The sequence below is a fragment of the Mytilus edulis genome, chromosome 8, assembly GCF_963676685.1.
Source record: "Mytilus edulis chromosome 8, xbMytEdul2.2, whole genome shotgun sequence".
Lineage (NCBI taxonomy): Eukaryota > Metazoa > Mollusca > Bivalvia > Mytilida > Mytilidae > Mytilus > Mytilus edulis.
In genome coordinates this window covers 59,559,791-59,573,336 of record NC_092351.1, presented here as the reverse complement: position 1 = coordinate 59,573,336, position 13,546 = coordinate 59,559,791, and the positions used below count along the sequence as shown (strand labels likewise).

Here is a 13,546-nt window from a genome sequence, read left to right as displayed (position 1 = left end):
ATAGTGCAATTGGGGCATCCATGTACTAAGAAACCATTCTTGTTTTATTGTAGGTATTTGATGGTAATGTTAACAACAATGAGACTGTGACTAGATACTTTAAAGGACATTTCCAGGCTCGGTATATTAAAGTAGAACCTACTGCATATGAAAAAAATATAGCATTGAGATTTGATGTCATGGTTTGCCCCCAAGGTAAGTTTTTCTATGTAGAGACCTTACTGTCAGGTCAAATTGAGAGTAATGAACAATGAAGGGCCTAATGGGTTATTTTTGTTCTACGTGATCGACCCATTTTCTCTATGGTGATCCGTTTTTCTACAGATTTAAATTTTCGTGATCCGTGATCAGGGAAATTTATTTTCTGTGAATCGCGATTGACAAAAAAATCAACTGGTGAATTGTGACGAAACCCCCCATCAGGCCCCTCAACAATGTGATTATTATATTTCTATCATGTTAGAAGTAGGAGTGATATAACAGAGTCATTGTTTTCCTTTAAGGAATGACTGTAATATTTTTTTCTGTCTTTTCGAAATAACATAAAAAAGGTGGTGCACACTGAATAATTATTTAAAAGTGTGCACCACATTTTTTATGTTATTTCAAATAGACAGAAAAACATATTACAATAATTCCTTATAATTCATTTCTGAATTCCATTTTAAACCTGAGTAAATCATGAAAAAATGTTGATAAGGTCACGGTCACATGACAAAATTATGTCTATGAGCTGATAAACAATAAGACGTCTGCCACTCAAAGACATGTTACATCCAAAATTAAATTATAATACAATGTGATTCCCTTTTTAGCCTTTGAAGACTCTAATTAAAAAAAAAAAATGAGTAGACATCACAAACTGAAATCTTTTAATTTGCATTTAACCAAACAAAAGTACCAAATTTTTCACTTTAAAACTGTTTGAAGATTTTCTCCTCATCGTGTTTTAGTCATTTATTTGAAATGTAACTTTTTGATCCTTAGAATTAACAAAGCATTAAATCTTGATTTACAAATGATAAGGATTCCAAAAAATCTCTCTTTGTAATGCTGGATCATAACTTTTTCAAAAGGAACCAAAATTATCAGAAGAGTCTGTCACTATCTTTATATGATATGTTTTTAATCTTGTTCAACTTAAATTTTTTTATAACAGGTTGCAACCAGAAAACACTGCTGAGTGGTAAAACAGGTGTAAACGATGATCAACTCTCCGCCTCCACAACTCAAGACAATTTTGTCGGACCAGCACAGAGTAGACTGAACCAGCTAGCGATAGGAAATGCAGGGGGTGCATGGTCACCTACCTACAATGACCAAAGACAGTGGATTCAGGTTAGTTTTATTATAGCATTTTGGTCACTGTGACCTATATTTTAGAATTGAAGACATTAATTAAGTTCTGGATGGATAGATGAATCACTGTTTAACATCCAAATGAAAATCAAATGCAAAATCAGGACAAGAACATGATGATATACACAAGAACATGATAATGTGATATGAAATTCAATATAGACCCTGCTTTGTACTAGATAGACATGCTAAACCAAATATTTTTCATGCTAGTTCATAATAATGTTACATCATCTGGAGGACATTTTATTCAAACTCAGTATATTAGGTTTTAGCCTAACATATAGAATTGAATTGTGTTTTTTTTTAATTAATTTTTAACACTGTTTACAACTGAATATTCTGGTTTAACTCAGACTTGTGTAAGTACAGTTGAGTCTCAGTTAAAAATGGTTGAGAAAGTGTTAAAATTAGATAAGTACAGTTCAAGCACAGCTCCAATCCAGTTAAGTCAAATTAAATACATATACAGTTAACTCTCGTTGTCTCGAACTCGGTTGACTCGAAATTTCGGATGAGTCGAAGTTTTCACGTGGTCCCCAACTTTGTTCCATATGAATGTATGTAATTTGATTCCTGATGAGTCGAAATTGGATGAGTCGAAATTTCGGTTGAGTCGAACTAAATTTACGGTCCCAAGGTTAACAAAAGCATTCAAAATTCATTATCTATCTCGAATTAATACACATATGTCAAAACATGACCTCCGGGATTTTATAAATAGATCGAAGACCCGTTAATCTGACAATACATGTGTAATTAAATTTCCGGTCACTGACCACTGTATTAATATTTATGACATGCTATTTCAACTAGTGTTTACCTAAGAAATTATATAAATAATTAGTGATACATTGTTAATATTCATAAAACAGTATTTAAAATGTTTACAAAACAATTAATTGTGATTTATACTAATGAGCTTGGGTGTGTATAAAGTGAGGATTATGACTTTCGTAAATAATCACCTAAAAACTACTGAATTGGCGTCTTTAATCTTGTTATATTTGCTTTTGAAAAGAAAGAGTGAGATTAAACAAAATAGAAATCTAAATTTTCTAAAATCTCATGTATCCCAGAATAAACAATTTTGTCAACTGTAACCAACTTGAATAACGAAACTAACGAATGGAAATTACTCCCTCGAAAAAAAGCCATAGGAAAAAATAATAACTGAAACAATAGAATAAGTAAAAATAATGTTATTATAATAATGAAAGACCAGGACATTTAAATACATCGATCTGATACCAGAATATCGATCCCCTTCCCATATTCACCGGATTTATTTTATTTTAACCAAGTGAAGCAAGAGCTGTGTCCCTTGGTTTGTCAAACTTCCGGTTTTCGTTTGAGTCGAACTATGTGTATCTCGAAATATTTCTCTGGTCCGACTGACTTTGAGATAACGAGAGTCGAATGTATTTAATATCAAGACATAACTTTTCAGAATTCTTCATGTTTTTATGCCCCACCTACGATAGTAGTAGAGGGGCATTATGTTTTCTGGTCTGTGGGTCCGTTCGTTTGTCTACCCGTTCGTCCTGCTTTAGGTTAAAGTTTTAGTCATGGTAGTTTTTGATGAAATTGAAGTCCAATCAACTTGAAACTTATTACACATGTTCCCTATGATATGATCTTTCTAATTGTAATGCCAAATTAGAGTTTTGACCCCAATTTAACGGTTCACTGAACATAGAAAATTATAGTGCAAATTTCAGGTTAAAGTTTTTGGTCAAGGTAGTTTTTGATGAAGTTGAAGTCCAATCAACTTGAAACTTGGTATACATGTTCCCTATGATATGATCTTTCTAATCTAAATGCCAAACTAGAGTTTTTACCCCAATTTCATGGTCCATTAAACATAGAAAATGATAGTGTGAGTGGGGCATCCATGTACTATGGACACATTCTTGTTAGATTAGTTTTCATTGTGCACCTTCACTTTCACCTATTAATGTTTTCAATACAGGTTGATCTACAAGCCATGATCCAGATTACAGCAATAGCTACACAAGGACGAACAGGCCATGATGAATATGTTACTCAATATAAGATTGCTTCCTCACCAGATGGCCATTCATTTATTATGTATTCAGCCTTTCAGAGGAATGCTTTGGTTAGTCAGTAACATGCATAAGATTGAAATGCAACAGAATTCTTACTAATCCTTGAACACTTTGGTATCCATGAAAAAAAAAAAGTATTTATAAAGTCTACATTTTATATGGAAATGCTTGCACAAACTACCTTATGAAAAACAATTTTCATACAAAAAGATTATTTATTTTGTAAATAAGGAAATTGTTATACTGTCAATTCAAAAATTATTGGGAGTTTTGTTTTATTAATTTGAATAATGCAACTAAGTATGAAGACCATAATAGGTCAGACAAATTTTAACCCTTTCGCTGATGAGTCCCGGTTTACCGGGATTCACGCTTCAGACAGCTGACGATGAGTCCCGTTTTACCGGGATCAGAATACCTCTTTTATATTTCCCGCTCAAAACAGTGCAAACACGAGTTATCTTTCTTTGATGAATACCCCGATGAAAGTGTAAACATGGCGCTTTCCTTTGTTGTTTTTCAAAATTTTGCCGTTTTGGGTTAAAAAATTACGATTTGGGGTCTAACAGCAGAATTTTTAGAATTTCACATAGATAATGCCGAAAAATTTGAAAATTTGAATATTTTATGAAGAAAAAATTATCAAAACATGAACAAAACTGTGAACATGGTGTTAGTGAATGAAATAAATACACAAATAACTACAAACAAGTTTTTATTGACATTTATTATGAAGATCTCCCACTTGAGTAATAGTAGCCAGGGAAGCCATCGTCTCAAAGTAGTTTCTTTCTGGGCAGCAATCGGTGAAAGGGTTAAAGTTACTTCAAAACTCTCAGTAGTATTACTGGAAAAAAAACTTTATGAACAGCAAACAGGTATTGCTCCATCTTATTTTGTATCCTTATCTAAGTTCGTGTTAAAAGCAAGCAGTTCAGAATTAAAACTTAGTAAAAACTTTTTCAGGTCTTCATGGGTAACATGGATGACAGTACACCTAGGAAGCATTACTTGACATTGCCTATTGTTGCCAGATTTATCAGGATATATCCATTTGCCTACCATAAAAAGATATCTCTTAGGTGGGAAGTATATGGCTGCCCAGGTATGTTATTATGATCTATACAGGGCTGCGTTCAATATCGTAGCTGCTACGTAGTGCTACGTAGATTTTGACTATTGAATGTGAAGCTTTATACTAGTTGTTACATAAATATTGATAGCAGCTACGATATTCAACTCAATCCTGGTCTTTTGTTACTGAATGCTAGATGTATCACATGGCATGGGTCATTAAGAAGCAGAGAAATTTGAAATAGCAACAAAAACATGGACCAAAAAAAAAGATCAGCACTATATTTCTATAGAGCACAAAACAGTGCATGCAAAAAAGCAGCCAGAAATTTGTGACCTTTTAAATTGATGTCACACACTGAAATCCCCAAGAAGATTTCAAAAGTTGGCAGGTATGCTGATGGCAATCAAATTTGAACAACTTTCAACATCTTTTTCACTAAACAAGACCTATTTTCTGTGCTTAACAATGAATTTGTTCAATTTAAAGATAATTTGATATATTTCAGGACCAGATTCTGGAACATTAATTGGTTGCTATGCCGATGACAAATTAAGCAGAGATTTATCCTACGAACCCTATGGTGACCCCTCAGTTGGCATGTGGCCTCCGATGTGCATTCATCACTGTTTTAGCAAAGGATACTACTATGCAGGACTCCAGAATCGGTACATGTGTTTCTGTGGGAATTCCTACGGGAAATATGGTAGATCCAATACCTGCAATCAGCCATGTTACACAAGACCGAGTTACAAGTGTGGTGGAATTACATCTAATTCTGTTTATACCACTGGACTAAGTATGTTTATTCTCTGAATACCTTAACTGGACAAACTATTGAAATATGTAGTCCTCGGAATGATTTAATTGCATTTGTGAAATTCTAAAATCTTATAAGAGTCAAAAAAAGAAAGTTTGTGTGTGTTCTTGGCTTTCTGACTCACTCACAAACCCTTATTTTGAAATGATCATAATTTGAAGCTAATCCTTATGTGTGATCTCGAACTATAATGTTTTATGAGGATTTCTTTAATTTTAAACTTAAAGTATGTATTGAAGACCCACTCGTGGACTTTGACTGTGTTCTGCTCTTTGGTCGGGTTGTCTCTTTGACATATTACCAATTTCCATTCTCAATTTTTTCATATATATTTTGACAGCACCTGTGACAAAAGTGTGTCCACCCAATTGGAAGTCGTATAATGACAAGTGTTACCTGTTGTTGTTTAATCAGACATCATGGCTGAATGCCAGACAAGATTGTCGTATAATGGGAGGAGACTTGGCAACAGTCAACAGCCAGGCAGAACAAGACTTGGTCTATAGTATTATGAGTAATAGTAGGTACAGTATTGAAAAAAATATATTTATGTAGTAATGGTACTCATTTCTCTAGCTGTAAAACTTATCAATTATATAACAGTTTTCAAAGTGTTCAACATGGAACAGCAACCAAATGACCAAAAAAAACAAAACAACAAGTAAACAGTATGTAGAGATAAGGGTGTTCTTAACATTAAATTTTAAAGGTTGTCCCTTCTTAGGATTTTATGGTCATTTAAAATTTCAAACAGTTGCATGGAGATTATTTCAACTCAAAATATGTCAACATATGTATTAATAATTTAATTTTGGATGTAATGCGTCTTCTGATTGGCTAACGTTATTTGGTTATCAGCCCATAGACATAATTTAGTCATGTGACCGTGACGTCATCAACGTTTTTTCATGGTTTTCTACGGTTTAAAATGGAATTTAGAATTAAATTATAAGAAATGACTGTAATATTTTTCTGTCTATTCGAAATAACATAAAAAATGTGGTTCACACTGTTAAATAACCCGCTATGTACGTTATTCAGTGTGCATTTTTTATGTTATTTCTTCATAGACAGAAAAAACATTACAGTCATTCCTTAAATATTGATTTGCATAATTTCAATTTCTATCCGAAGCAGCTCATTTGTCATGAGGATGATTAGAACACTAATTGAGGGTTAATGTATTCCATACATACTTTTTTTTGTCAAAGCCATATTGTAGGAGATTTCTTGCATTATGCATATTTTATGTTACACTGCCTTTGATAAGGATAATGGAGTGCTAGCTGAGGTATGATTTGGATTATTTTAAGGAATTACTTGAAGAATCATGATCATGATGGTTTTCACTATGCTAAGAATAAACAACTGTAATTCTAATATTCACTTACTTTCATTGAGAATTAAACATTTAAAAAAAAATTTATAATAGAGGGAGCCTCAGATGTATGGATAGGACTAAATGATCAACAGGAACAGAATTTCTTTGAATGGATAAATGGAGAAGTTACGATGTACACTAATTGGAATGTCAATCAACCCGCCAATACAAACAGTGCAAACGAGAACTGTGTAATGATAAACCAAACTGTAAGTGTTGATTTAAGGAAATTTAATCAATTTTGAATTAAATTAGAAGATGTGGTAAAATTATCAATGAGACAACTCTCCACATGACACAGAAATTAATATCTATAGCTCACTGTTTGGCCTTCAAAAATAAGTAAAAACCTATACTGCATAGTCAGCTATAAAAATAAAAAGATAAAACTTCAAAAGTCATGCAGTTATTCATCATATGTGTTCATACCCGTAGCTCAGGGGGTTCGGACGAACCCCCACTTGAAACCAAATAAGCACTATTAAAGTCAACGTTCTGTTCAAATTTTGACTGTTAAAGTTGAGTTCATGAGTCCAAATTACCCCCCCCCCCCCCCCCCCCTAGAAATTCCTGGCTATGGGCCTGGTGTTGGAACTTTTGATTTTACTTTTTTGAATCTGTAATTTAATTTTGAGAAAAGTTCAAGAAAAAAAAATAAGAATCAAAAATCAGTTTTGATTTTTTGATAATTGCCATAGGTATTGTACCTATAGTTTTCGATGAAAAGGTTAACATTGGTCTCTGATTGTTGACATTTGCTCTAAGAACTTAATGGAGTTTTGATTATTTTTTTTTAACAGGATGGTGGTTGGCAGGACCAGAATTGTGATGAACCTCACCAATATTTATGTATGCAGGCTAAATCAGGATCATCACAGCCCACATTGCCACCTCAATCTCCAGGATGTGATATTGTAAGTTTTGTAAGCTAGTAGGCTAACATGCTTTTCAGGCACCTGTTTCCTAGAAAAAAATTATTATTGAGATTGATCGTAAGCCATGAACAATTTTTAAATTGAAAATGAACATGGGAATGTGTCAATTACACAAAAATCTGAAAGAGCAGAAAACAGTTGAAGGCCACCAAATGGGTCTTCAACACAGCGAGAAAATCATGCATCCAGGGCGGGCTTCAGCTGGCATCATAACAAAAAATTAAAACTTGACCTGAAACTGACGTATACTTACCACTAATTTTAGTTGTTATATATTTTTGTGAAACACAGACCAGAGGCTACAGTCATTAAACTTTACTTAGTAATTGAGTACACAATTTGTGCTGGAAACACCTAATCCAGCATTTGATTGGTTGAATTCTTAGTCAGAGTATGATAGTCATACTTTAGTTTTTTTTACTGCATGGCCAATTAGCAATTATTGTCAAAATATGAAATAGCTGTTGGTATTGAAAATTTAAATAACTAGTGGAGATGTATATTATTAACTAGAAATTACCTCCGCCTACAAAAACATATTGGAATCTAAACTTAATAGATAAGAACTTTTAATAAGATTTTACATGATATGAAAGAATTTATAATCAATAAATTTTAAATTTTCTAATTACTTTTATGTCACTATGGATTTTTATACTTCAGGGATGGACTGGTTTTAGATGGTCCTGTTATTTGTTTATGGACCAGACAAGAAGTTTTGCAAGAGCAAACCAGGCTTGTAAGGCAAGGGGAGCAACTCTTGTACAGATAGATGATAGGTTTGTTAACATTAAATGATATCCTGTGAAATAACAATTTAACTTATAAGCCTTCATGGTAAAGAATTGCATAAAATAATTTTTGATAGTTTATAACAGGGCTTCCAAAAAATATTAGAGCCAGCCGGACATTTTAAATCTGATCCCGATTTTAATCCCTAAGACTAAGTCACAAAAGGCAATTTAAATAAATTATAGTAATCAGATGGCCATCCCAATAATTGACATTAGATTAAAAAAAAACGTTATTAAACTTTACTTTGATATGAATTTGATGTTCTGACGTAAACTGTTAAATTGACAGTGCATCATTCAAAGTGTGCACATCAGCGTGCTCATATCTGCCTTAGACTCTTTATTTGTGCAAAATGATGTTGTCAAAAACTTTACTTTCCTTTTTAAATCGGATGTTGACATGACAATGGTAAAACATGGACCATATATGGATACGTAAAATCCATGTACGTTTACAAAGCACGACTGAGTGAAGAAGCTCTTTCCACTTTATTTCTTCAACAAAATACTTCAAATGAACTTTAAAACAGGTTTCAATGATAATTTTAGCATTTTAGAAGAAATGTAGGATGCATAATTAAACTTCCCACCTGTGCACATGTGTTCTAGTTCATACTACGTAGTTCTGACGATTTTTCATTTAAAACCTTTTTAAATTTTTCATCAAATCATGCTTATAAACGTATTTCTTATAATTTTAATCTTTTGGACTAAATCAATTAGATACAAACCGCTGAAATGTTAAAAAATAATTGTTAATAGACCGATCAATTTATACGATGTCGGGTACTGAAAATAGTTTACCTGTCTCCTGAACAGGTAAATTTCAGGGTTCACCGATTTCAGCTGTCCAACAACTAATTAGCCTTGATTAAAATTAGAAAGTATTGAAGTAGGGGTTGTTTTGATAGTAATTAATCATCATGTCACTTTTATGATCGGAAATGTGTGGCTGTTAAAGGCAAAATATTGGGTCAAAAAGATCGTGAATTATGTAAAAATGACCGAAAAAGCATTAAAATATCTAAAAAGTAAAAGACCGTTTCATACTTTTCCCAGTCGGACTTTTACGGGACATTATACAATTGTCCGGAATATATGACCGTTTTGGAAGCCTTGGTTTATAAACTTATCTGATTCAGAAAAGACATTTAAAAACTGCAATTTCTGTTTCATTTGGTCTCTTGTAGAGAGTTATCTCATTGGCATGCATACCAAGTCTTCTTATTTTAAAAATACTCATTTAATGCATTTAGTTTTTACTTGATCATGTTGATGTGCTAATAGTTCTTTAATATTGATTATTTACATAAGAATATTATAGCTGAAATATGAATTTATATTCTATTTTCATGTGAACATTTATGATTTATGGAGACTTTTCTGTCACATTTATTCGATGTTAAGAATTGTGTTTGTTTCAAACAACAAATCTGGAAGTTAGCAATTTACCATTTCCTCATTTTCTGTTGTAGATTTGAACAAGCATTCTTATCCAGCTCATTGAATTCCAAGTCAGGCATGTACTGGACTGATGCTACTAATTTAGTGTCTCCTGGAACATTTAAAAACTTTGACAATAACAAAGAAGTGCTATATACCAACTGGGCTCCAAACAGACCAGGTAATGAGGTGTATAAAGTTGTGGAATTGAAATCATTTTGTCAGTGTAATCATAATATAAAGTACATTATTGTATGAGAAACTTGAATAAGATCATTGTGATTCCATAGATTTGAATGCTTAAGCTTTTTATACAAAAAACGAATTTGTCATTTTTTTGTTGGCTAAGTAGTAAAATAGAGATTTCTTAGGTAAACGGAGCATTCAATGGAATTTGCTTAAAACTTGGGGGAAAAGCTCTTTTTTGTCCGTAAAAAGGGATAGAAGAACCTTGTTTGAATGACGGGATTTGTGCATTTACTTTATAATTTGTGGGAATTCAGAATTTACATTTATCATGACTCGATAATTAATTAGTACTCCAGGAAAGAATGGTTAAAAAAGATTTAATTAGATTATAAATATCTTCAAATTTTAATTGATAAATGATTTTTTTAACACAGAAAATTTAGATGTAGCTTTGAAAGTAATTTTAACATATTCACAATAGGTAATGCTAGATCATGTGTTGCTATGCAGACCAAGACACCAGCAGGCCTGTGGATAGACACGTCCTGTACAGTTTTATCAGGAGCTGTCTGTGAGAAACTTGGTGTGGGGCAGACAACTCCAAAACCACCTACAACAACTCCTGCACCTGTTCCCTGCCCTAAAGGATGGATAGAAGTCAACAACTACTGTTACCAGGTAGGTACCAGAGAGTTTCAAGAGAACATAAAATATTAATAATTTCAAGTTCTTATTTTGAACACATAGAAAACAAATGATTTCAATTTTTTTTTTTAATTAAGTTAATTTAGTACTACAGTTTTCTCTTCAAAATATCCTTTCTGAATGGTAGTTGACTAACATACATGTGACAGAGTTGTCAAGCCACAACTGGAGATTTGGAAATTTTCAGCTGGAGTTTTGGTCTCATAACTGGAGATTTTTTATCGACGTACGCAATGTTTTTTTTGTGTGTTTAAACTGCATATCTTCCTTTTTTGGTTAAAAGAACAATAATTCCATACCTTTAAACACCTGCATATCCATTTTTACTTGATAAAAATAAAAGATAAGGGGTTTTCAAATATGTATTCATTATGTATAATTCAAGATAAAGTGATCAGCCATCATACATAGTTGGCAAAAAGTATCTCTGATTAAGCTACATTGTCCTTGTAACAGAAGGTGTTAAATTGATAGAGTTGTAGGCTTGCTGTTGGTAGCTGTCTCCATAAGTTTGGTCCAGTAATTAGGGCAACCATAGTCAGCTTTGCATGAAGTGTAGTAAGCATGGTCTTGACCCTTGGTACTGGATCTGCACCATTTGAAATCAGATCTCCAGGCAGAGTTGAATTTGGCTAGATACTTGGTCTTCTTTTATTTGCTGCTGGGGTATTTGGTGATAAAATACGGTTTGAATTTTGTCAAATTCTAAAATTTTAGAACAGTCCAAGACAACTATACTTATATAGGTATTCCATTGGCTTGGATAGAAAACGAGCCATCAATATCATATTTGAGTTGATTACATTTTTATTGAGGTTCAGTAAATGTTCCATGTTTTCAACAGCATCAAATAAATCGTTGTTTATACAACTTGTACAAGAAGTCAATTTAATGCTTTGTCAGTATTTCACTTTTAATCTTGAGATTTTGACTCACGCCGGAAGAATCACATGTATGAGTTGACTAATATTAAAATTTGTATGCCCTCGTCATGAAGTGCCTTGGGTATAGAGTGTTACCCATGATTCTCCTTCTGTCTTTCTATCGATACAGATTTAGTTTGTGCACTTCTCAACATTATTTCGCTAGGAACTTTCCTTGGTTATTTAGTGTCTAAAAGAGGGATGAAAGATACCAGACGGACAGTCAAACTCATAAATCTAAATATAATCTGACAACGCCATGGCTTAAAATGAAAAAGACAAACAGACAAACAATGGTACACATGACACAACATTATTAGATACTTCTGTAAGGCGAGTAATTTGTCATTAAGCAAAGAAAAATTAAATTAAGATGTTTTTAGGTGGAAAAACAACTTTTGATTTTTCAGACTAATTATAAAAACAATACATAACTATTACAAACTTTATGGTAATTAAAAGTACAAAATTTATAAAAGGATAAGAGTGTAACAAATACAATAATTACAAATTATTCTTATTCCCCAGGTAAATGCTGTACAAGGCAGTCGACAGATGCCATACAGGGATGCTGACAAGGATTGTCGATCACAGGGAGCCAGTCTAGCAAGTTTCCATAATAGTTCTGATATGGATACACTGTGGAGAAATAATCTCGTGTAAGTAAATTATAGCCTTCAAAAATTTTTAAAGCCCCACATAAATGTTGGGGCAACATGTTTTCTGGTCTGTGGGTCAGATTGTTTGACCATCTCTTGTTTGTTCATCTGTCTGTCTGTCCAGCTTCAGGTTAATGTTGTTGGTCAAGGTACTTTTTGATAAAGTTGCAGTCCGATCAACTTGAAACTTAGTACATATATTTCCTATGATATGATCTTTTTAATTTTAAGACCAAATAAAAGACCCCAATTTCACGGTCCACTGAATATAGAAAAAGATAGTGCAAGGAGGCAGGTTAAAGTTTTTGGTCAAGGTAGTTTTTGATGAGAGTGAAATTGCGGTATAAATTCAAGTCTGCAGATGACTTATAAGGTAGGAAGATATGTATTATGCTCATGGTTGCAATAATTGCTTTTTATGCCCTATTTATGGGCATTATGTTTTCTGGTCTGTGGGTGTTTCTTCCATCCGTTCATCCATCCATTTGTCTCTCTGTCCACCTTCAGATTAAAGTTTTTGGTCGAGGTAGATTTGATCTTTCTAGTTTTAATACCAAATTAGAGATTTTTCGCCATTTTTACAGTCCACTGAACATATAAACATAGAAAAAATAGTGTGGATGGAGCATCCTTGTAATAGGGATACATTCTTGTTATTCATTCATTCTTATTATTTCTATAATTCATGGTTCGACAATCATTTGTATTGTGTTCTTTTATTTTCCAGTGGCTCAAAAGTCAATTTCTGGATTGGATTAAATGATCTGACGTTAGTGAATACACAAAGAAGTAAGTAATGTGGCTCTCCAAAAATAAAAAACTCACTTGTTTACATGTCTGCATAAGCTTTTTATAATATATTGATGTCAACATTCAAAATACTATTCAACACAAGAGTAGATTTAATCAGGTTCAATTACTCAAGAATTTGAGTTTATGTAGCAATCACAAATTATCCCCCTTTGATTTTTTCAAATGAATTGAATTTTCTGTTTTTGTATTAATGTTTGGTAGTTTGCTAGTTTCTTCTAAAATTCATGGACTGAATAAATAATCATATTAAGCTGTTGATATGAATTTTGAGATAATTATTTTCATGGAAGTGAAAAAATATTGCAAATTGATATTCAGAAATTTGAATAGTTATTTCATTTGCAATCATACCACATCTCCTTATTTATATAGGATAACAAA

At 32.7% G+C, this 13,546-nt stretch overlaps 1 protein-coding gene across 4 annotated transcripts in view; it reads left to right on the top strand.

Annotated features, from left to right (window-relative positions):
* LOC139486007 (uncharacterized) overlaps positions 1-13,546 on the top strand; it is a 189,958-nt gene that overhangs the window by 52,531 nt on the left and 123,881 nt on the right. For all 4 annotated transcript variants that reach the window (XM_071270688.1, XM_071270689.1, XM_071270687.1 and 1 more), the window contains exons 24-36: positions 54-195; positions 1,160-1,338; positions 3,332-3,478; positions 4,395-4,533; positions 5,012-5,302; positions 5,664-5,843; positions 6,756-6,913; positions 7,505-7,618; positions 8,303-8,418; positions 9,909-10,057; positions 10,547-10,743; positions 12,222-12,352; positions 13,080-13,141. In XM_071270688.1, the coding sequence (XP_071126789.1) occupies positions 54-195; positions 1,160-1,338; positions 3,332-3,478; positions 4,395-4,533; positions 5,012-5,302; positions 5,664-5,843; positions 6,756-6,913; positions 7,505-7,618; positions 8,303-8,418; positions 9,909-10,057; positions 10,547-10,743; positions 12,222-12,352; positions 13,080-13,141 (2,005 nt within the window). The remainder of the gene's footprint in view (positions 1-53; positions 196-1,159; positions 1,339-3,331; positions 3,479-4,394; positions 4,534-5,011; positions 5,303-5,663; positions 5,844-6,755; positions 6,914-7,504; positions 7,619-8,302; positions 8,419-9,908; positions 10,058-10,546; positions 10,744-12,221; positions 12,353-13,079; positions 13,142-13,546) is intronic.